General features: G+C 33.9%; 1 protein-coding gene and 1 long non-coding RNA gene across 2 annotated transcripts in view; one reads left to right on the top strand and one right to left on the bottom strand.

The window, feature by feature from the left end:
- The window catches only part of LOC136027311 (eukaryotic peptide chain release factor subunit 1-like), a 46347-nt gene extending 32672 nt beyond the window's left edge, over positions 1-13675 (top strand). The window contains exons 6-9 of the mRNA XM_065704430.1: positions 1405-1534; positions 3954-4180; positions 7641-7788; positions 11110-13675. Of these exons, the coding sequence (XP_065560502.1) occupies positions 1405-1534; positions 3954-4180; positions 7641-7788; positions 11110-11198 (594 nt within the window). The 3' untranslated portion in view covers positions 11199-13675. The remainder of the gene's footprint in view (positions 1-1404; positions 1535-3953; positions 4181-7640; positions 7789-11109) is intronic.
- Positions 1475-14568, bottom strand: LOC136027312 (uncharacterized). Its single transcript, XR_010617572.1, has 3 exons — positions 14436-14568; positions 7271-7375; positions 1475-1696 (listed from the first exon to the last, which is right to left on the bottom strand). It is a non-coding gene; the product is annotated as an uncharacterized LOC136027312 (long non-coding RNA).
- Between the last annotated feature and the right edge of the window lie 10293 nt (positions 14569-24861).

The raw sequence follows: 24861 nt of genomic DNA, 5'->3' as shown, positions 1-24861 counted from the left end.
AATAAATTCGAGTTCTTTTGGGGCAGGTATCTTGATCTTTGTGCCAATGACCTTGTTTGCAATTTTAATTATAGGAGGGTCATCAATTACCAGTCTTCAGTGGTCGAGATTATTCCACAACAGTGGCATACTTTCAACACATTTTAGAATGAAGACTATAATTTTTTAGAAATTTCTTACAAAGTGTTTCTACCGAGGAATAATTTACCGGGGCCTAGATTTACTTTCGTCGTTTAGTAAGTTTTGTCTTGTTGCGAATATTGTACTGGTAGGTTTTCGCTACTTATGAATACCAGATGGAAAGCTGAACTGGCTTTCCTAACCAGCCCCCAAATAACCACCCTTCTGGCTTCAGAGGTAGTTACGGGATTCCACAAATTGGACAAAGTAACAGAGCTGTAATAAATATTCAAGAAAAATTAGATGAATGCTTCAGGACAAGATTGAAATGAAAAAGAACTTGAACTTTTGGACTTTGTATGTAGTACATACAAGGTTTAATAGGGATCCGGCATATTCCCCCCGACAATTCACCTCTGAAAAATTCTCCCCAAATCCAAAATTGAGCTGCCAAAGGGGATTAAGAAAAATAAAAAGAATGAAGAAAATCGTATAATCTCACATCAGCCATTATGGAAGAGGGGTGGTAGCTCAATGTGTACGTGGGTAGCTGCCTAAAAGAGCGCTTTTCAATGCCCAATTTTTCTAAATCTTCATTTAATTTTAGGAAAGGATATGGGGTGGGTGGCAAAAATCAATCTTTCACCTCCCTTCATTTAGACTAAACCTAAATAAGAGTGCTGTAATAGTGCTCCTGCTATTGCGACAGTTTTGTTCTATGTAGCAAAGAAAAATTTAAATTCACAAGTCTACCCGAACAGGTATAGAAAAGGCAAAACGGGGTATCATGAGCTTCGCTAGGAAGTTTCTGGGAAGGGAGGGGGGTAGGAATCCTAGAAGGAGATTAGTTTTCAACGATCTTTCAAAGTAAGTAGTAATGCTTTTAGTGTAAGGTCGAATAGCGACACAAAGCACCAGTGTTTTGTAGCCTTTTTTTTGGGTAAATTCGCTAATGGATAGCTGATGGTAAAAAAAAAATAATTTAATAACAATATCACCCAAATCAGTTGGTAAAAAGACCAACCTGTTGGTAAAATCCATTGTCCCCCCCTCCTCGCCCAAATATTTTTGTTATTGACGCCTCTGATCGATACCAGACCCAGCCCAAGGGAAATAATTACTTGTACATTATTTTTATTGGCTTTACTTCCTGTATGGCTGTTCAATTTTACATTCGGGGGAATTTTCTATGGGGGAGGGTAAAAAAAAAAACAAGAAACGAAAAAAAAAAAAAACAAGAAAAGAGTGATCTGACCAATACTGATTTTTGTCTTTTTGTTATAGAGGCTGCAGACGAAAATCGTAAAGATAGTTGACATTTCATACGGTGGAGAGAATGGATTTAATCAAGCCATTGAATTGGCTGCAGATTGTTTAGCCAATGTTAAGTTTATTCAAGAAAAGAAATTGATTAGTAAGGCACTTTTCAACTTTTTTTCTATACCGTTCGTCTTTTCCAAAACAAAAAATAGCGACTATTTTAAGAAGATATCCACTCTTCAGTCCTATATTGATGACAGCACACTAACGCTCCATTAGTACAGGCGGTGCTTGGATTGCAGCATGTAAATGGTGCCTAAAACATAATCGACGGATAAATCTATCGAAAATTAATAGAAATAAAGAATTTCGGAACAACCAATTTATAATGTATTTATTGTATTGATGAAACTTGTCTGTCAGTTTGATAATTACCATTTTTTTTTATCTGTTTCTATTAATTTGACAAGAAGCGCAAACTTAGCATTTATGGTTTGTAAAAGTCATTTTCGCAATGGAAATTTATCTTGTCTTAAAAATAAATTTTTAAATTTAAACATGATGAAAATGGTTTTAAAGACGGTTAATAAATGTCTATTGTATAGGTGTTCGCTTCAGGGCAAGAAACTCTAAATGTGCATTATGAATTCGTCAAAACTCCAGTATGGATTAGATATCGGACTTAAAGCTAATCTTTGACCATAAATTGGCTTAAAGGAGCATATAAATATAGAAAATATAATTGAATTAGATCATGAGTTCAAAATGTAGTTTCAGACTCAAAAGTAATATATTTGTTCTAAAGTTGTTATTTTAATGTGAAACTATTAGCGGAGACTGTCAGGAGACAGACATAAAAAAGAATAAACGTAATGCATATTCTTTTGTGATAATGGGAACCTTAATGACTGTATCTGTGTACCGAGAATTACTCACTTCGGATACCTGTTATATAACGTCATGCGATTGACTTCAGTGCTGAAGATTTGGTTTGGCTGGTAGTTACGGACACGTATCAATTACATATATATATGATAAAACTAACTTTAGGAGACCAAAGCAATTATTCACACGGTCATTAGTTCTTGACTGACCTTCCGTTACAAGGATTCAGTTCAATTTACAATAATTTTTGTTCCTTGGGTTAGTTTCTATATCTATTTATGCTGCTTTGTTGAAACCTTAGAATGTGTTAGCTATTGTTAGTTTTGTTTTATTTTATTCGTTTGTTATTAAGTTTGTTTTCGTATTTTTTTTACCGGTAAGACATGGTAAAACATATTTAACAAAAGAGGTCCGTATCATAAGCTCCATAAGTTGAATTTTGACAAGCAGCATTTTAACCTAAAGAACGTTAATAAGCAGCAAAAAGTTATTAAAAAATAAATATAAATTACAATACAAGTCTACAAAATAAAATAAACTTGGTTAAGTGGGAAGGAGGTGGAGAAAAAAATTTGAACGTAATGGGATTTGCTTATTTAAAATATTTTAAAGATCTAAAAGAATAATAAATGAAATGGGTGTAAGGCCATTGAGATTTACCAAAAACTACATCGCGGATGTTTTGCTTGTGTAATCAGTGAGGTTCTTAGCTTAAATAGATAAACACAATAAATTAAAATAACTTGTACTAAAACTATATACTTAACAGAGATTAAAAAAAAATCAAAAAGATGTAGATCGAAAATAAAACAGGGAAATTGAAATCTATTAAACTTAGTCTATCTAGTCTAGAGACCAACCAAAATAAATTAAAACCCAATATCTGAATTATTTTTTTTTAATGCTACTGGCTTTACCTCTTATTTCTTGGTCTAATGGTAGAGTAACAAGGAGTTTGAAAAAAGGGACTTGATTCTGATATTAGGCATAAAGTCTAAGGAGGGTTTCATTAGGAAAGCATATCCTGTGCGTGAGCTTAGAACCGTTTCTTGCATCTTCCGTCCTTAGAGTTGAGCTTTCTCTATACAAGGGATTGGTATGAATTTGTACACTTTTTGTTAGTGAGGGATATCTTTCTTGTTTTTGCTCTTGATTTTAAAGGAACTACAGTGGTACTGGAGCTTGAGACATCAATAAGTTCAGAGCTCTGTTGCGGACATACCTGAGCTGTAAGTTTTCATAATTTTTATTCATTTCTTCTTTTTTATTTGTAAATATCTTAATGGGATTCCTTATATTTTGTTTCTGAACAACCACCTTTTTTGAGCTTGTTTGTTGCCGACAAAAATTTATTTAAACTGTTTAAATAAAATTTTGGTTCAGAAAAATAGTACCCAACTAGCAGGAATTTACTTAAAATAAAAAATACTTGAGTTAACTTTCTGTCCTCTTTGAATTTTTGATCTTATCGAAGAATCGAGGTATTTTTCCTAGTTAGAGGGGCCATATTCGCCCCCTCCCCTCTCACCTCCACTTTTCTCTCTTAAATATCCGAGTGATTGTTCCAACCTGTTGTTTCTTTTGTAAATTTCACAGTTGCCATATAAAACTGTTCAAGATTCCTTCAACTCGTTAGGATTAATTAATCATGTTAATCATGGTTGCTTAACACTTAATTATTTATTCAGGTCGTTACTTTGATGAAATCAGCTTAGACAGTGGACGCTATTGTTTTGGTGTAAGTCAGACGCTTCGTGCATTGGAAATGGGATCTGTCGAGATTCTAATTTGCTGGGAGAACTTGGATATAACACGATTCCGTTTAAAAGCGGCTGAAGGAGGAGGGACGGAAGAGAAAATTGTCTTTTTAACGCCCGAGCAAGAAAAAGATAAATCCAATTTCACAGATAAAGAAGTAAGGAATTGACCTCTCGTAACTTTTTTGGTTGTACAAAATTTTGCGTAAATCTTTTTATTTCATATTCATCCCTCCCAGTATCTCCAATCTCTGCCATTCTTAATTCCTCTCTGTCTTTGTCCTGTCTCTGGCTTTCTATCTTTTTTTTGCCTTTGGTCTCTTTCTTTCTTCCCGTCTCTCTTAACATTCTCTCTCTTCTAGAAACTCGTAGCCTATTGTTAACTTCAAGTGAAGATGGGATGATGCCAACATTTCTTGATTCTCCACTTTTTTTACGGCATTGGTGACGATTGGGAGGGCTAGATAGTCACATTGCCTAACCAAGTTCCACCCCGTGTTCAATAAAGTTATGACAACTTATTTTTAGAATTTTCAAAAGCACTTATTAAACCTGTTGCAATTAACCCTTTCCTTATTGCGTGCGCGTCAGAACTCAAAAAGCTGTAATTTTTGCTTTTACGAATACAAATTCTTGGAATATTTATCTAGTAGTATAAATTAACAACAGTTTTTGTTAATTACAAAATTTCTGTGGGTTGGATTTTTTCGTAAGAAATTCATTTTGATATTCAAACAGCGTTTAATAGGGCACGATAGTTGCACTTATTCAGTAAGTTATTGTAGTCATTTGCTGTAAGCTCTGGAGAGCGTGGGGCCATTGCTAATGTATGAGAAAGCTGAAGTTCATTTTCATCAGGGGTTTAATTGGGAAATGTAAAAAAAAAAAAAAAGGTCTGTGACCTATCTTAAAGACTGTTTTTTGACATTTTTTTAGTTTTATATATCATCTGTTATTGTTTTTTTTTTTCATGAAACCCAACTAAAATTGAAAACTTCCACGTAGATAAAATGATAGGATAAAAAAAAGGAAGATGCCTATGTCTTCTGTTTACAGAAGACAGTGGATTTTCAGCGCCCGGGGACAATGTTGGTCCCCCACTATCACTACTACAATATAAGTAGATAATTTTGTTGAAAAGAAACCTTGGTTTGGCGCTCTTCAGATACTGCTCCCAGGGATAGCCGACTCCACTTGTTCCACTCTAGTTACGCCAAAGGTAGAATTCTTGTACTATTTGTTTACTCTCCTCAACAGATGGTTTATCACAGTAAAAATATTTGCATTTTGCTTTCTAATAGTTAGTATGTTGTATACGAAGGGGAAAGGGGTATTCAGGTCCTTAGCCTCCAGAGTCTTTGGATTACTGCAATTGTTTTTTGCAGCATCTTATATTTGTAAATAACTCTCTTTTTTCTCAAATCTGTGTCCACCCTCTCAATGTTAGCCCTTCTGAAACAAAAATCCTCCGTGCAGGTCTGGTTGTAGTTATGAGGTGATTTTTTTATATCTCAAAATAGTTGCATTCGGTTAAAAATGCAAAATAAAAAATCAATTGGGCAAGAAGACATTTCCACAAAACTGACTGTATATTACATCCTTACTTTAGGGATGGGCTGAGGAAAGGGACCTTCCATAAGTGAGCAAAGGAGGAATGTAATATAAATAGCTGTCTATAATCCAGTGTAATAAATAAAAAAAAGCTCATCCAGAATTTTTTGAGTAATGTAAAAAAATTCAAGAAAAATTAAGTATTGTGTAAAAACATACTAGAAAAAACAAGTATTGTAAAGTGAAAACGATCTCTTTCTTGATATTTAATTGATCTGTTTCACAGCAAGATGGCTATTACATAGTACTATATAATAGTATTATATAGTACGCTGTGCAACTTAAGTTGTGCAGTCTTGGAGAGTTCGGGTTGTAGCTTTATTTGAACTTTTAAGTTAAACACGATACTTAGGGAGGAAGTAAACTTTTAAGTTAAAGACGACACTTAGGGAGGAATTTCTCTCTATTTTTGCTGCAACTATGATATGCTTTTTGAGAAGTTGACTCGTATTGCGGTTTTTTGCAACTGGCAACGCATGTATGCAAATCACTCAGATTGAGAATCCAATTTGCGGAAAATTATTCAATTAAGAAAGAAATGAAATGTTTATTTAAAGTTACGATTGACTACCGCTTCTGAAAGGTCTTTGGCGTAGGTGTTGATATAGAAATGATGAATTTGACTATCATATTTTCTTTCTTTTTGAGTAAATGTTTGTGAAAAAGTCTACATGGCTTCCTACATCTACTTAAGTAAATTAACTTCACTAAAATCAATGCTAATTTAAGTGAGTTATTAAAAGAGTATAACTCTGCTGAGCAAGGGGATTAATGGCAAAGTTTAGCACCTCAGATAAAACTGGAATTAGAATATACAAAATTGCGAAATATGAATAAGAATGGAAAGTTTAAACAGGTTAGGACGGAGAAGTGCCTGCCTGTGGGTTAAACTTTAGGTGGTTTTTCATTTCGCCGAATTTCTGGCAGTTGCAGTAACCTGGATTCTTGTCCAAGGATTGTTTTGCTTGCATTTTATTACGACACTTCCGAGGCTTGTCGAAAGTGAAATTATGGGAAATGAAGCTGGTGTTTTAGCATCCTGGTGGATAAGTGCTAAGGGTCACTCCTATTTATGCTCTAGGGTATGATATGTTTTCCCTAACTGAGATCATGCATAAAAAAGGGGGAAAAAAAAAACTTGTACAATGCCATATGACTTCATCAGACCTTTTTTGGAGTTTCAGTTACATTACGGTTATATTGTAATAACTAACCAAAATTCAAGTGACCATGCCTATATATTTTATTTAATTTAGATTTATTTAATGGAAGTATTCTTTCTTGCCTGTCAATAAAATTTTTATGGCTAATAATGAAAACGTGAGATGGTCGCAGCATGTATAATCTTTTTTTCTTTAGTCCTTCATGGAAGAAAGTGGAATTTTTTAAAAATCATTTTTCGTATTAAGTGGCATACAGTTGTTACCAAAATGCAGCTGAGTTTTTCAGTTTGCTTTACCTTTTATAGTGCGATCCAAGAGCATTGGAGGCATGAGACCATTATGTAAAAAATACCTATATAAATCCTTTCTAGATCATTTTTAAACGTTATCAGTTCAACTTTGTTAAAAATTGTAATCAATATTTGCTCCCTAGTATTCATACCACCGATTTAAATTAACAATGCTTGTAATTACCTGTAGTCCGATGTTTGCAGATCGTATTTGTCTCTTGTTCAAAAGAGTCCATAGCCATGGTATTATTTGTAAACAGGTACTTAAATACTTTGAAGATTTAATCCCCTAAATAGAAAAAGTTTGATAAAGTTTAAAGATTGACATAAAGAACGATACTACAACTGCGTTTGTCAAAATAGGAAAGAAAAAAGTGGGAACAATGATTACAGAAACGCACATTTTAAATTAGAAAACTAGTGATTGTTTGTATTTCTTTTGCCAAAAATCAAAACATACCTACAATTAAAATAACCCTAGTTTTGGTGTTTTTTCTTAACTTTATGCTCTTTTATAAACTATGAACAGAAGTAATTTATGTTTCAATCTTTAGAGTGGCGGAGATTTAGAGATAGTTGATTCAATGCCTCTTTTGGAATGGTTAGCGAACAACTATAAGACATTTGGTGCCACCCTTGAGATAATTACAGATAGAAGCCAGGAAGGGTCACAATTCGTTCGAGGCTTTGGAGGCATTGGTGGTAAGCACAATTTAATGAATTGTTGATCTTCTAATTTTGGTAGCTCCATCATTTGGAAAAAAAATTTCCAAGAATATAAGTTGCTGCCTAAAATTTCCTATTAATAGACATCTTGTAGCTTATTTCTCTGGGTTGACCTGACATTGTGAGCAAATTTCGCTTATGGGCTCTTGATGTGCTATTTTGGGTTATTGCAGATTTTGTTGGTGTATTGTGCTGTTTTAAGTGAACCAAGAGAAGCACTATGGAACTGTGAAGAAGTCAGCACCTTGAAGATAGAACAAATTCTTTTCTATTACGCTACAATTAAGGGGTTAGGATTCGTGAATTTTCAGGTGAAACTGAGAGTCCTAGGACATTTGCTTTAATTCAGCAAACTCCATAAATGAAACGCTTTTCTCTCTTTAATCCATGTACCTTTTCTCGTCTTTAATCCTTTTTCTCTTATCTTATTTATCTTATTTTTGTTTCTTTTCTTTTTAAAGTGCTTGCCTTTTTCTTGCTGTTTAGAAATTAGAGGCCTTAATGCTGGCTTTCTTTTCGTGTCTTGAAAGCCAATAAAAGATTCCCTGTGCTAAGAACTGCTTTTTTTCAGTTCCTCCACTCCTCTTTGAAACTAATATAGTAAAATATAACGCTTTTTGTATTACCTGTATACTGTTGCTTTCTGTCTAGAGATTTAACTATCAGTATGGATGTTAACGTGATAAAAACTCAATTATATATTGAATTTCTTATTGTAAATTGTTGGTTTTATGATTCAAATTTAAAGTATTGAAAGTAATGAAGTATTTTAACAGAAAATACATTTTGAAGTACAGCTCGAAATAGCAGAGGAATGAAAATATCACAGGTAAAGACACTGTTAAACTTTGGATATCGAGCGAAAATCTTTCAAATCCGAGATCTGAAATTTAATATTTTGAAGTATGTATGTACGTAGGAGTGGCATAGTTTTGAAAAAAAAGTTTCGAAAGAGGCAGTATATTTGAAGAATATAATTTCTTAGAAAATCATTATAATCTTGAGACATTTTAGGTGGGATGGAGGCCTTGTGAAATTTTCTCGTCCCTACCTACATTCCTGTTTCGAACGAGCAATTTTTGTTTAAAATGAAGCTGCAATTTTCGTTTAAAATATATTCATTTTTATATGTATATAATATTTTCATTTGCATGGTTAAAGCTTTTTTGGGGCGCATAACAACAACGAGCCAGCGAATGTCAGGTCCCGGTGTCTAAAACTTACAACGGTAAATTGGGCTGCTTTGTTAAAACATTTTCCTATTTAATCAGAAAGTGTAACAAAATATTATACATGTACAAAATAATAAATATTCCTAACCATGATTCTCACAAATATATCACCATTTTCTCTGAAGGTGTGTTGCCCCTTGGCATATACAGCGTAACACAGAAGGCCTAACGTTGATTAATTGTTTGTCAAAAAGGACAAATGCGCAAAATTCAAATATTGGATTTCGTTCAATATTTTAAAGTTTACAACTATTAATCGGTTTGATTTTGATGCAAATACAATGTGTACCCCCAAAATCCCATACTATGCAAAGTTTTATATTGCGTGGAAAGTCTCTGCAAATATAGTTTGATATAAACATAGTAAAGATATAGGTTAAACCAAATTAGCTATCGAAATCAGGGAAAAATAAGGAAAAAACTAAACATTTTGCTAAGAAAAAAGCCGAAAAGGGCTTAAAAAACACTTTTTGTAGTTAGAATGCTCAAGGTGAGTAACACATAAGCAATATGTCTTTCATATGCTACTCTATTGGTAGCTTGTCCTCAAGACCACTCCAACGCGAAGTTCTACACCGCGTTATATAGAAAATTGACCTACATAAATTAAAAAAAAAAAAACACTGGAAGTTTCGCTTAGGTCGCCTTTAAATACGGCCACAAAGCAGAACTATAAAGAATCCTCATTTTGTAAATAGAAATTTTAGTGTCCAAGTTGTGTCACTTTACTTGGTCAACTTTACTGCCTTTTTTTAAGTAAGCTCTTTTCCAATTATAAAATTATGCTTTGGCCTATATCTGCATATGTAAGGGCAAAAGCCCTGCATTACTAACTGTGGAGAGGGGAGATGAAATAAATCCTCCGAGGTTTTATTCGTGAAAAGTAACAAGTCCTATTGGCGCTTTATCGAATTCACACTTATTTTCGGAGGTTGAAGGCTCAAGCCCCAACTGCGTAGCGAGACCCTATGTATGAGAAACGAAGGGCTGTGTAGATGGTTTTTCCGAGCAGAGGATGATGATAAAACTTTTACATAGTGTGCTCGTCGCTACTCTAGAAAACCATAATTTAATTATTTAGAATATTGTATTTACCACTCTCGTTTTTCAATTGAATGTGAACTTATGATTAGAACACGTCTATATGTCAGTAACGCCTGAAGAAAGCGAGGACACTTGTGAGAGCTAAAGACCCGAGCTGCTAACCTTAGCAAGTAAAGCGAGAGGGGGGGGGGGCTAAAAATAATGCACATTTGCAAGGGTCAAAAGACCAAGTTCCACCAGATCGAAGTAAGGATCGAGAGCCCCTGTTTGAGGACCAAAGGCACAAGCAAGTGAGTTGAGTGAAGTAACAGACAGCTTGCGAGGTGGGATTTATTTTGGCCAGTATGAGCATTCATATGCTGTCCTTCTGTCTCTCCGTTCTCCTCATTATTTTCTCTCGTGCTTGGATAAATGTTTAAAGCTGAGCCGACGTTCTCTAAAAAGAAGAGACTACTAGCTGGAAAGCTTTCGAAGGGAGAGCAAGAAACTTAATTTCTGTGGATGACAAGTTAAAAAATAATATATGGATAAGTAGTCTTAGATCGTGCTCTTAACAAACCTAGGTCTAAACTAAAATTTACCTGAATTATTAAAATAAGCAATGATTTTCCTTTGTTTTTGATAAACCCGTGAATGCAATAACAAAAGTTTCTAAAATACTATGTTTGCACAAATTGTTGTAACAACTCAGTGAAACTCATTTTTTTTTTCACAGATAACATGAAACGAACCTATCCATGGGGAATCTAAATCAGTTTGGGATCCTCATACAATTTTATCGGTATTTGAAGTTTAGTAGAATGCACTCTACGGTAATCCCTCTTTACTGGAAACCAGTTAATAAGGATTGAACCTAGTTTATTAGGAACTCATTACATAGGGCATATACTATTTATTTAAAGTTATCATCAGGAAGCCCATTTTTGTTCCTTCAGTGAGACATGGAGTTTTTGGACCAAGATTTTTTTCCTCAGTAAGCGATTCAATAGAATTTTTTGTTGATGTACTAAATTTTTTTTAGGAATAATGCGTTATAAAGTGGACCTACAGGGTTTAGAAGACATAGAGAATGGGATGGATGATCTTGATATTGACATCTACGATTATTAAGTCTATTACAGTGAGACCTCCATGTGATACTTGACGTAGGAAGGATCCACACGGACTAATCAAAGCTTATTGAACTTCTAGGAATGTCTTGTTCTCAATTTTTTTTCATTTTTTTTTTTTTTGTCTCAAGTGTAGGATGTATCTATAAGACAGAATGGGGTCATACGCCTTGTTCATCCCCGTTAGCCTTGAATGCATACCGTTGTATGCTCTTCCAGGTGATTTGTGACTTGAGGTTTTGGTGAAAACCGTGCGTGCAGCAAAATTAGTGGTTTTCAATATTCTCGTGAGGAGCTCTTGTATTATTTATGTCTTATAGTGAAACCAATTAGGATTAGTCTTTGAAAACTCTCCTGACCGTTTTGTTTTTTGGAAGAAACAAAATTACTGCTTTTTTTTACATAGATTGGTAAATGTTATTTTCAGCTTTAGGATACAGTTAGTAAACTTTATTTTTAAAGTGAACACTTTAATATTTTAATGGTGATAATAAATCAAATACTGAATCAAGGTTTCTACAATTTTCATTTTTAAAAGAAAAAGCCATTAGATTCTGTTGTTTTTTTGTTTTATTCTGCATTCTTAAATTCACGGAAAAAGCTCTAAATAATATGTGATTCTCTCAGCAATTGGTGCTAAAAATTATTGTATACACTTTAATTAATAAATAAATTTATTAATTTAAATCAATTTTTGAAGGTTTTACCTGACTGGTTCTCCTAACTAAACACTAGATATACTTTAAATTACCGTTTTCGTTCGAGGCACCCTTTCTGTTAATTTCTCAGTATGATCTAATATCATCTTCATTTTATTGTTGAAATGAGCACTATCATTCCTTACAGAATTATACTAGTTGCCTGCATGACTTTCAAATATGTTTCCGGATATCGAGTCAATGTATTCAGGAATCGAATTCCACCATCCCTGCCTTCATGCGTTTAATTGGAATTGTTCCGGTTAAGAACTATCGCGAAAGAACCCTGACCTAGGCCCAATTCTTGTGCAACTTTTTTTTTTAAACCGATGCACTTTTTGCGACTTCAATTTGTCATTTCTCTCTAAATCCCGTCAAATCATGGAGTGCGTATTCCAACTAAAATGCGCCACTGAAAGGATGTTAGAACTGACCAAAGCAGGACTCATTTCTTTGGATTTCAGTTCTGAGCTTGAGATCTTGGCAAAGTGTACATATTCACCAGTCCCCTTATAAACTTCATTCCGAGTATGATATTATTTTATTGACCTTCTTGATTTTTTTGTTTTTACACTCAATTTCTTAAATGGTTTATCGATTGTTATTAATTCCTCAGCGACAGCTGTGGACTAATGTAGGCTAATGTAACAACCTGAACCAAAAAACAAAGATCACAAATAAAAGTGGCAGTATGCAACCTCAGAAAAAGCACCTCAGCCTTAAGGACACAATCCATATATGTATGTATGCTTATATTCTATTTATTTTCCCCCTCGCCACATTGAATGTTGATATTTTTTTTTGTATAACTATTTTGTTATTGTTCTTCTTTGTATTTGATATCCGTATTTTTCAAAAGGGATCATTAAAGAAACTAATATGAGGACAATTACCTATGAATTTTTAATGTTTAACTGGCGAATAACTTTCTGACTGATTGATTTTTTTCTCTTTGAACTATGGAGGGAATAATGGCGAATATGAAGTTTCAATAGTGCAAAGCTTATATCTTCTTAATTGTTCCAAATAGTGTATTTGCCCCACAAAGATTGGTTTTTGTTGTTGTTCTATATTTGTAACCTTATTCAGGGAAAGCTTTGGGTCTCAGTTACGAGGAAATGCCGAAAATTTCAGGATCTAATGAGTAAACCATGGATCATTTAGTTGTTCAGGTCTCTTTCTTCTTTAAATTATTTCTATTTTAAGTATTTCATTTTGAATGACACTAGAATGAACACATTAAAATAAGGTTTCAAATTCCCTCGCTAGACAGAGCCATAAAATTGAAGCTTATAAATCATGAATATTTTTGCAAAATATACAGGCTAATTGGGTGTCAAAATAAAATTAAAATGCTATTAATTAGTTTCTGCTTAAGAATTTTGTTATCTTTTCCTCCCTTTTTATGACTTTTGGATGACATAGATGGTTCTTCTAGTTCTCTAAACCGCATAAGCATATTATATCTTTGAGTATATATTAGGTTTGTACCTGCGTGTAGACGGCCTGCCTGTTTACGCCTATCTTTGATTAAAGACTAAACTGTCTCTGGATTAACATTAAGGCATGAGCTTGGTTTAGGGTATGCATAAAGTTTTCTATTGTTGATGTACTGTATTATTTATAAGTATGTAATAACTTTTGAACTTCCTGTTGCAATTCTGATTTTATTCTATTTCAGAGCTGATTTAAATTTATAGTATGACATTTTTGAGTGGCATGTTATTTTTGAGTCTATTAGCTACAAGATACAAGAAAATAAACTGTTTTGCTGCGCTAATTTATTTTTTGAATTTTTAGGATTCTTCCTCGAATTCAAGTTCTCTAAACTATACAGGGTAAATTGACCTCAAAAGGTGAAATTACATGTTTATTACATTTATCATTTCTGCTTTTTTGTTGCTATCCTTGTACTTTTACTGAAACTTTCTTTAAGATTTCTTTTTCACTCTTTAACACAACGTTCCTGTCAAGGAGAACTAGTTTATTAATTTTCTTGTCACTGCCTGAATCTAAACTAATATTTTGTTGATAGGAGAAACGATGTTTCTTTAGATAAGGCAGGTTAAAGGGTCCGGAATTAATTAATTAGGAAAAGACATTGTTGAAGTATGTATCTGATAAGCCCGTGATACCTTTCAAAAATCCAATGAAGACCCCAAGAAGTTTTTTTTTTTTTTTTTTAATGAGCTATATTAGTCCAAAGAGTCGTCTGACGGGCTTTTAGTCATTTTGAGGTTATGCGTAAGAGCAGTTATTACAGAAAAAAACTTGATTCTCTCAAAAAATGCTATAGTATTCAGTGTCTACTATATACATACTGTGCAACATATAGCCTAAGCTCTATTTTTTCTTATTATTTTTATCTTCTTATTTCTATTTTTATTTTTCTCTTCAGTATACCAAAGGATTAGATATCACTCAGCTACCCGGTGAAATTTTCTTTGAATTAGGTCATAAAACTATCTTTTTAATATTCAAAAGTATTATTTTCATCCGCTTTTAATCTACCGTATACCAAAGGATTAGATATCACTCACCTATCCGGTGAAATTTTTCTTTGAATTAGGTCATAAAACTATCTTTTCAATCTTCTAAAGTATTATTTTCTTTCGCTTTCAAAATTCTCACAATAAAAACGCCGTTCGGCTTTGAGTAATTAGTCACATTGACGGTACTAATGGAAAAGGCTCCGGGAGATTCCTATTTGTATGTATCTATTGGATCAGCTTCAGAAATTAAGGAGTTTCTAATTCTGCCTTAAACCTGATATAGACCTTAGAAACAGCGACTTTAAGAAGAAGTAAAAGAGGAAGATGAATAAACTTACTTTATCTCTAGATAGCTGCACAAAAAGACTGCGGAAAGTCAGTTTGGAGATAGTGGCCCAAGTCAGTCGGAAATACGATATGGTTGCTTTGGCCACAGGTCGTAAGCTTATTTTACTGTATATATTGTTACCAGAACTTCTTTTTGGGAGTTCTGTATATTTTTTTTTACCAAAACACAAGTCGCCCCTTAAATAAAGTTCGGTACCACCAACTGTGTAATATGAAAAAAACATTAAATTCAATAATTCCATTGTAATGTCGATAAAACAATGCTCCTGGTGTCATGCCTCTCCTCTTCCAGGTAAATTTCCATTTAAGTATTTTCTAAGATTTCCGATCCCTCCCCCCCAATGACGCTGAATCTGGTTGAGATTTAAAATAAGAGATCTGAGTTACGAGGTCCTTCTAAATATGAAGTTGCATGAAGATCTGATCACTCCTTCGTAAGTTAAAAATACTTCATTTTTCTAATTTTTCAGAATTACCCCCCCCCCCCCCAAAGAGCGGATCTGTTCCAATTATGTAAATCATGTATCTAAGACTTCTGCTTATTTTTCGCACCAAGTTTCATCCTGATCCCTCCAATCTAAGCGTTTCCATGATTTTAGGTTCCCCACCCCAAGCTCCCCCAAATGTCACCAGATCTGGTCGGGATTTAAAATAACAGCTTTGAGACACGATATCCTTCTAAATATCAAATTTCATTGAGATCCGATCACCTTTCGCAAGTTAAAAATACCTCATTTTTTCTAATTTTTCAGAATTACCCCCCCCCCCCCCCAACTGCTCCAGAGAGAGCGGATCCGTTCCGGTTATGTCAATCATGTATCTAGGAGTTGTGCTTATTTTTCCCACCAAGTTTCATCCCGATCCCTCCACTCTAAGTGTTTTCCAAGATTTTAGGTTCCCCCCTCCCCCCCCCCCACCCCAATATCACCAGATCCGGTTGGGTTTTAAAATAACAGCTCTGAGACACCATATCCTTCCAAACATCACATTTCATTAAGATCTGATAAACCGTTCGTAATTTAAAAATACTTCATTTTTTCCGAATCAACGGGCCCCCCACTCCCCCCCCCCCCCGGATGATCAAATCGGGAAAACGACTATTTCTAATTTAATCTGGTCTGGTCCCTGATACGCCTGCTAAATTTCATCCTAGCTTACCCGGAAGTTCCTAAAGTAGCAAAACCGGGACCGACAGAATTTGCGATTGCTGTATGTCACTTGGTTAATACCAAGTGCCATAAAAACCGCATCTTCGTATGCAGTATGATGTTATATTGGGTATGCTGCCATATTTGAGTGACTTCTGCCTGATTCTCCTGGGTTCATTCTTTGCTATATCTATAACTAAATTTCTTTGGACGTATACTACACAGTATACACAGGAAAAGCTTCCAACTTTTCTTAACAGGACTAACAAAGAACAGAAAATCTTTTCAACATTTAAAGTATTTCACTATAACGTTATTTATAGTTGTAGCCTATGCTGTTGAATGTCTTCTTTGAGAATGATCTAAGCTTGCTCAAAACATAGGAAAATAGTCCTTCTTAGAGAATGTTTAGATAATTTCTAAGAGAATGATGTGAACTTGCTCAGAACATAGGAAAGTAGTCGTTCTTGAAGAATTTTAGAGATTTTCTCAGAGAATGATGTAAACTTGCTCAAAACACAGGAACAGAGTCCTTCTTAGAGGATTATTAGATGATGTTCTCTTGGAGAATGGTGAAGACATGCTCAATATACAGAAAATAGTCCTTCCTAGAGATTTTGTGAGATGTTTCCGTAGAGCTTGATCAAAACACAAGAAAATAGTCTTTCTTAGGGAATTATTAGTGATATTTTCTTAGAGAATGATCTAACCTTGCTCAAACCATAGGAAAATAGTCCTTCTTAGTGAATTTTTAAAGATATTTTCTTAGAGAATGATCTTACAGGATGATTGTATGAAATTTCGGAGGTGGCTCATTGGATTACTAATAAGAAGTTTTAGTGCCCTTTTTGAGATTCAGAGTGATGGTAGGGTAGATACCCCCCCCACACACACACACACTTCGTGTTTCCCGAAAGGCATGTGATCGAAATTTTGAGATGGCTATTTGTTGTCGTAGAAATTTTAAAAAATGCTCGTACGACTGCAAATTGAAAGGGCTAGTTCCCTTTTAATAGTCGAAAGTGATTGGAAGGCAACTAGCCCATACTCCTACGCCCACCATTTTCCCAATACACCGATATTGGGTGTTTTTTCATTTTCCCATATCCGATAAAAAAATTTATATAGTCATTTTGTTCAACATAATTGAAAGGCCCAGAAATTATATCTTTGAGGGTGACAACCCCCCCCCCCCCGAGCCCTCAAGGCAAGGGTTGTAAATTATGCCCTGGGGGCATATAAGGTATATATATGTATAGAAAGTTGATCGTATAAACTTCGGAGGGGGAGCTCATTTTATTGGTAATCAGAAGTTCTAGCATCCTTTTTAAGATTGAGAGTGATCGAAGGGTGGATATCTCCCCACACCTCATATTTTTTCGAAATGTGTCTGATAGAAATCTTCAAATGACCATTTTTGTCTTAGGAACTTTTGACAAAGGCTTATTCGATTGAAAATTGAAAGGACTAGTGCCTTTTTTATTAGTCAAAAGTGATTGGAGGCCAACAAGTCCCTCCATGCCCCTTAATTCCCAACCCACATCTAATCAAAATTTTGAGATATTCATTTTGCCCAGCGTATTTGAAAGGTCTGGAAATTATGTCTCTGACAACCTGATACCATTTCTAAACCAGAACATAATTTACACTTAACTGAAAAAAACGGTGGTGGATTGTCGGCTTAGTATACATATACTGATATGTAACCTTAAAGTTTTAATAGTTTTTTATTTATTATGGTTAAGAAAGTTAACACATTTTAAACATATTTTGTCGTTTAATGTCGTAGGATAAAAGGATTAGAATGGTTTTTGAGTCTTCAACAGGAAATTGAACACAAAACAGATATTTTTGTTTAAAAAACACAAAACAAGATAAGATGCTCTTTTTAATAGTCAAAAGTGATTGGAGGGCAACTACCCCCCTCCCACGTCCATCATTTCCCCAAACACACCCAATAAAATTTTAGAGATAGCCATTTTGTTTAACGAAGTTGAAAGGTCCAGAAATGATAACTTTGAGTGATGGGAGGCCCCATCCCCCACACCCCGTGTTTTCCGAAAATGCATCTGATATAAATTTTGAGATGACCACTTGTTGTCATAGAAACATCAAAAAAGGCTCATTCGATCGGAAATTGAATGGGGTCCTTTTACTAGTCGAGAATGGTCGAAGGGCAACTACCCCCATCACCATCAACTATTTCCGCAAACTTCGAAACAAGATCATTCGATTGAAATTTGAAAGGTCCAGTGGCCTTTCTAGTAGTCGAAAGTGATTGGAGGGTAACTATTCCACTTTCATGCCCACCATTTCCCCAAACACATCCAATCAAAACTTTGAGATAGCCATTTTGTTCAGCGTAGTTGGAAGGTCCGAAAATTGTGTCTTATAGGATGGAAACTCACTCCATAGACCTCAGTGCAAGGGTTGTAAGTTATGCTTTGGGGGCATATAAGGTTTTTAAAGAAAGGATGGTCGTATAAACTTCAGATAGGGCTAATTGGATCGGTAATAAGAAATTTCTTATTATCGGAGTGTAGATACCTCCTCCCCCCACACGTCATATTTTCTCCAAATACGCATGATAGAAATTTTGAAATGGCCATCCATTGTCGTAGAAACTTCGAAGAAGCCTCATTCGATCGGAAATTGAAGGGGATAGTGCCGCTTTTAATAGTCAAAAATGACTGGAGGGCAACTAATCCCCCTCCCACGCCCACTATTTCCCAAAGATAATTGAAAAAAAAAACTTCTGAAAAAGAGGTTTTCAAAGAAAAGTAAAGGCCATTTTAAACTTCAGATCAGCAGATACAAATACCTGTTAAAATTCAAACTCAAAACGACCTGAAATTACAATTAAATAATAAATGAAACCCAAAACGAACTTAAATTAAATAAATAATCATAGCAAAAAACGTGCAACAAATGATAATATAAATGAATAAATAAATCTTCAAGCGAGTAATGCTTAAATTGAATACGCAAATCAAGCTTAAAACTAAAAAAAATATTTTGCTATGTAAGTAAAAACGTAAGTATTAAACCCTAAACGAACAGAAATTAAATTGACAATCGATGTAAACAAACATACAATACACACTAACGTAATTGAATAAATAAATCTTAAAATGCGTGGAATTCAAATTGAATATGCAAATAAAGCTTGAAACGAATAAAAATCACTATAAACAAGAGTTTGATCGTCGCCTCCTTCTCTCACTGTAAAAGTATAAAACGTGAGTCATTGGCGCTTTACTAAAAACTATATGCGTCTTGAACAGTCTTAGAAAGTATGAACACAATATCAAATAGAATTTTTGATATATAATGATATGAATTGTTGAAAAATCCATCAATTCAAATTTTATTTCACTGTAATTTTATTTTTATTTTCAATGCTGTAAGAACTGGAAAAGAAAATATTTGAAACATAATTTGTTTTCAGTGAAGAGCCAGTGACACAGTAGGCTTTAGGTTTTTACAGTTAAGGAAGAGAGCAGTATCCGAACTCTTGTTTGTAGTGAAACTATATTCATCTAGAACACTCTGAGAAAGAATTAAAAAATTAAACTGAATATTTGATGTATACTGATATTAATTGCTGAAACCTTAGAGTTCGAAATTTTACTGTAATTTAACTGTTTATTTTCAATATTAAGTACTAAAGAAGATATTTATAATTTAGTAGCTGCCGTTTTGAAAAAGCGACAATTATTGTCGTTTTTGAAAAAACAAAATAGTACCATCCTGTATATTATGTGAGTATTCTTGACCTTCTTCTCCTACCAATAGGCGATTTGCAAGCACTTGCTCCCGTTCTTCTATCGTGAACGCTGGTATATTTCTTATGCAAATAGTTGTTGTCTTTCAACCAAAGAAGGGCGTTGTGTATCTTTCTCAAATCAATCAGAGTGAACCAAACGTTTCTTTTGTAGGTAGGTTGACCGTTGACTATAATCACAGAACCATCTATGTTCAATAGCTTTTCCGGAATTATTTCTGTATTTGCTGGGACATCTAATGGCAAATAAACGATTCACTCTCTCAGAACATTAGTTAATTTAATTGCAAGTCTCTTTGATCCCATTAATTTTCCTAGTTTAAAAGTAGTTAGACAGGGCTAGACACACAAAAATTAGTGCCAATTCAAACATGTTTAATGTTGCTATGCATTCAGGAGTTGCTTTAACTTGAAGATTATTGGCAACAGAATGAACGTTGTCTTTATACGAAAGCATTTTTTATAAACCGTATTCACATAATTGAAATATATCTAATACATTCTTCCTCCTGCCAGTCGGAAATCTAATTTCTTGTCTTTCTTCCATGGGTATATATCATTCTGTTTCGTCTAATAATAATATCTTTTGTATTTTTCAACTGTTCGCAACAGTCGCATGGAACCGAAGGATACTCATATCTGATCTGGGCTACTCTAATTAGATTCTTTACAAATGTAGTCATTACCTGATATTCATCAGTTGACAATCTAAGATTAGATGTATGTGGGTCAGCATTTCTATATTTGATTTTAGTTTTACAAATTGCTTCTTCAGCACGTGAGTGAAGCATCTCAAAGTTTCCTGCAGTCCCAGCAATGGTTATATCCCGGATAATTTTACATTTATAAACAGCCTTATACAATGCGGTGACAAAGTTTCTAAGGATGGGAAAACGTGTAGCTAAGGCTCTTATAGCTCGAAAAGCACTATAACGCCTATTTTCGAGGTGACAGTAATATGAATGTTCATGCTTTTGCAACAAAGTAAAGGAACTTTTGTAAATATCAAAGTCATCTAGCTATCCTATGACAAGAAAATACTTTGACGATTTTTTTTCACTCGTTTGAGCTGTGTCATAAGATAATTGTTAACATAATATTAATTGATTCATATTAACAAAGTTGAGGATGACGTTTCCATTTCACTGAACTTATGTTTTCAGGATTTACTTTCTTAGCGTCCCTTGTCATATCACTCATTACCAGGCCCTCAAAAAGTGTTTGACTTACCATACCTTTGTGGGTTGCAGAAGATGCAACCTCTTCTTCAATATTAATTAATTCTCCAAACAATTTGTCATTTATTGTGGCTGTTTTGAGGCTTCTGCGAGTTTTGCTAGTGTTTTCTTCCATGGAATCTTTCTTAGTTTCTATCAGATGTTGATAAAATTTGCCTACGTCCCTTATAGTTTTCAAAACTTCTTTACTTTCAGTCAAAGACAAACTGTCAAGGCTTATACGCAATTTGTCAATTTCAGTTCATTTCGCTTCTATTCTGTCATCCTTCTAAATGTTCCATCTGCATCTATCCTCAACTTTTACTGAGAAATTTTCACCACAGTAAAAAAAAAAAATAGCTTGTCCACTTGTGATAATTGGTATTGTCTTGCATTCATCATTTACTTGACCACAACTGTTGCATTTACTTGTGCCACAGTTCTTATAAGCTGTTTAAAAATGAAAAGCTTCATTGTACTGACAATGTTCTAGAGTATTCTCCATTGCAACCATGAATTGAGATGCTTCCGGAATATCAAATGAATTAGGTAGGCTCTGTATAATTTTTACTATTGATTACTAATGTTCACATGCAGTTTTGACAATGGATTAGATGCATGTTTTACAATTTCCTTTGATTTTCTAGAAGTAGTTTGATTTCAACCATACAATTGTCTCTATCGTTTAGAGTGTAAAAAGAAGAGACATCTTGTGGTGTTTAAAAGTCAGATGCCATCTTGGCAAAACTTATTTTCTTGCTAATAGACATTACTTTTTTATTTGTTTCCGGTGAATTAGTGCCTCGAACTTCATGAATGAGATTCTTTTCTTTTTCCAGTACTTTTCTGTTGTTCTATATATATGTTTTTTTCTATAAATCACCGTCTGCTCAGTACTTTTAGAAAGATGATTTAATACGTTCCCGGCGAAAGATTTCATCAGTATTGCACTTGGTTTGATCCCTTCTAAGGGCTGAATAGATACGTTCTTGGCGAAATGCCTCATCAGTAGTGTACGTAGTTTGATTTCTTTTAAGGGTTGAATCTATACAATGCTCTAGGAAAGAATTATCAGTAGCATATTTCGTTTTTATGTGTTTGCATTTGTTCCTTTTATTTAAAAATGAAGCTTTGTTATCATCTTTGAATCTATTAGTAACTCTCACTTTTATGTCATTCTTGTTTTCTTCATAATATTTTTTTTTGTCTGCACATCTTTTTTCAGCTCCACTTCAAGGGTTGAACCCTCTGCCCCCAATCCTGGGGAAATAGCTCTGAGTTACAAAACTTGCCTGTTGTTACTTTGACACTTTGTTTACTTCAATACTTGGATATAGTGATTTAGGTGGCAATTTCGATCTAATGTGCAACGGGTGTAAGTTATACAAGTTGCTTATTGTTACTTTGATACCTTGTTCACTCTGATGCTTTCTTTACTTTGTTATTTTTTATTTAACATTGCTACTTTGAAACTATTTCAATACTTTGATGAACATTTGATGTTGAGAAAGAACTTTGATTTTGAAATAAGGAATTTTTAAAAACTTGAAAATTTTTACAATCAAAAACGAAATAAATTATCAAAGAAAAACTTTCTGAAAAAAGTTTTTCAAAGAAAAGTAAAGACTATTTTAGAATTGAGATAAGCAGATACAAATACCTGTTAACACTATTGTCGGTTGTATTGAATTTTTTTTTTCAATACAACCATTAGAAACATTGGTCCGAAAAGACTTCATAGAAGACTTTCAGAAAAATAAGAAAGTTGACTGCGATCAACTTCAGTTGAAAAAATTGGTTGGTATAGATGAAGATTTGTTTCAAGAAGGAATTAAATAAAACAAACAAGTTTTTTTTTTAACTGCAAGTAAGGGCCGACATTAAAACTTAAAACGAACAGAAATTATTCTGTAAAATTATTTTCATAAAATAAGGGTGGTGGAGGAAGCCTAGTTGCCCTCCAAGTTTTGGTTACTTAAAAATGCAACTAGATTTTTTAATCTTTTTATGGACGTTTTTATTCGTAATAAACATACGTACCTAACGAATTAACCTATGTAAAGAAATTCTATGTTTATTTATTTTTATTACGTATATGAGGGGGTTGTCCCCCCTCGGTAATTCCTCGCTCTCTACGCTAAAACTTGAGTTATGTCCCAAATCTTTAAGAATGACCGCTGAATCAAAGGCCGTGGAACAAATAGTTGAAATTACTAAAAATACTTTAGCGTAAAGAGCAAGGTATTGTGGAAGAGACGAACCCCCTCGTATAGGTAATATTTTATGTTCGTTTTAAGTTTTAATCCTGCTCATTACTCCCAATTGGAAAACTGTTTTCAGTGAAGAGCCAGTGACACAGTAGGCTTTAGGTTTTTACAGTTAAGGAAGAGAGCAGTATCCGAACTCTTGTTTGTAGTGAAACTATATTCATCTAGAACACTCTGAGAAAGAATTAAAAAGTTAAACTGAATATTTGATGTATACTGATATTAATTGCTGAAACCTTAGAGTTCGAAATTTTACTGTAATTTTAATGTTTATTTTCAATATTAAGTACTAAAGAAGATATTTATAATTTAGTAGCTGCCGTTTTGAAAAAACGACAATTATTGTCGTTTTTGAAAAAACAAAATAGTACCATCCTGTATATTATGTGAGTATTCTTGACCTTCTTCTCCTACCAATAGGCGATTTGCAAGCACTTGCTCCCGTTCTTCTATCGTGAACGCTGGTATATTTCTTATGCAAATAGTTGTTGTCTTTCAACCAAAGAAGGGCGTTGTGTATCTTTCTCAAATCAATCAGAGTGAACCAAACGTTTCTTTTGTAGGTAGGTTGACCGTTGACTATAATCACAGAACCATCTATGTTCAATAGCTTTTCCGGAATTATTTCTGTATTTGCTGGGACATCTAATGGCAAATAAACGATTCACTCTCTCAGAACATTAGTTAATTTAATTGCAAGTCTCTTTGATCCCATTAATTTTCCTAGTTTAAAAGTAGTTAGACAGGGCTAGACACACAGAAATTAGTGCCAATTCAAACATGTTTAATGTTGCTATGCATTCAGGAGTTGCTTTAACTTGAAGATTATTGGCAACAGAATGAACGTTATCTTTATACGAAAGCATTTTTTATAAACCGTATTCACATAATTGAAATATATCTAATACATTCTTCCTCCTGCCAGTCGGAAATCTAATTTCTTGTCTTTCTTCCATGGGTATATATCATTCTGTTTCGTCTAATAATAATATCTTTTGTATTTTTCAACTGTTCGCAATAGTCGCATGGAACCGAAGGATACTCATATCTGATCTGGGCTACTCTAATTAGATTCTTTACAAATGTAGTCATTACCTGATATTCATCAGTTGACAATCTAAGATTAGATGTATGTGGGTCAGCATTTCTATATTTGATTTTAGTTTTACAAATTGCTTCTTCAGCACGTGAGTGAAGCATCTCAAAGTTTCCTGCAGTCCCAGCAATGGTTATATCCCGGATAATTTTACATTTATAAACAGCCTTATACAATGCGGTGACAAAGTTTCTAAGGATGGGAAAACGTGTAGCTAAGGCTCTTATAGCTCGAAAAGCACTATAACGCCTATTTTCGAGGTGACAGTAATATGAATGTTCATGCTTTTGCAACAAAGTAAAGGAACTTTTGTAAATATCTAAGTCATCTAGCTATCCTATGACAAGAAAATACTTTGACGATTTTTTTTTCACTCGTTTGAGCTGTGTCATAAGATAATTGTTAACATAATATTAATTGATTCATATTAACAAAGTTGAGGATGACGTTTCCATTTCACTGAACCTATGTTTTCAGGATTTACTTTCTTAGCGTCCCTTGTCATATCACTCATTACCAGGCCCTCAAAAAGTGTTTGACTTACCATACCTTTGTGGGTTGCAGAAGATGCAACCTCTTCTTCAATATTAATTGATTCTCCAAACAATTTGTCA

Source organism: Artemia franciscana, chromosome 5 (assembly GCF_032884065.1).
Source record: "Artemia franciscana chromosome 5, ASM3288406v1, whole genome shotgun sequence".
In the NCBI taxonomy this organism is placed as follows: Eukaryota; Metazoa; Arthropoda; class Branchiopoda; order Anostraca; family Artemiidae; genus Artemia; species Artemia franciscana.
Note: the sequence above shows the minus strand (reverse complement) of the source record. Positions and strands in the feature narration are given on the sequence as shown.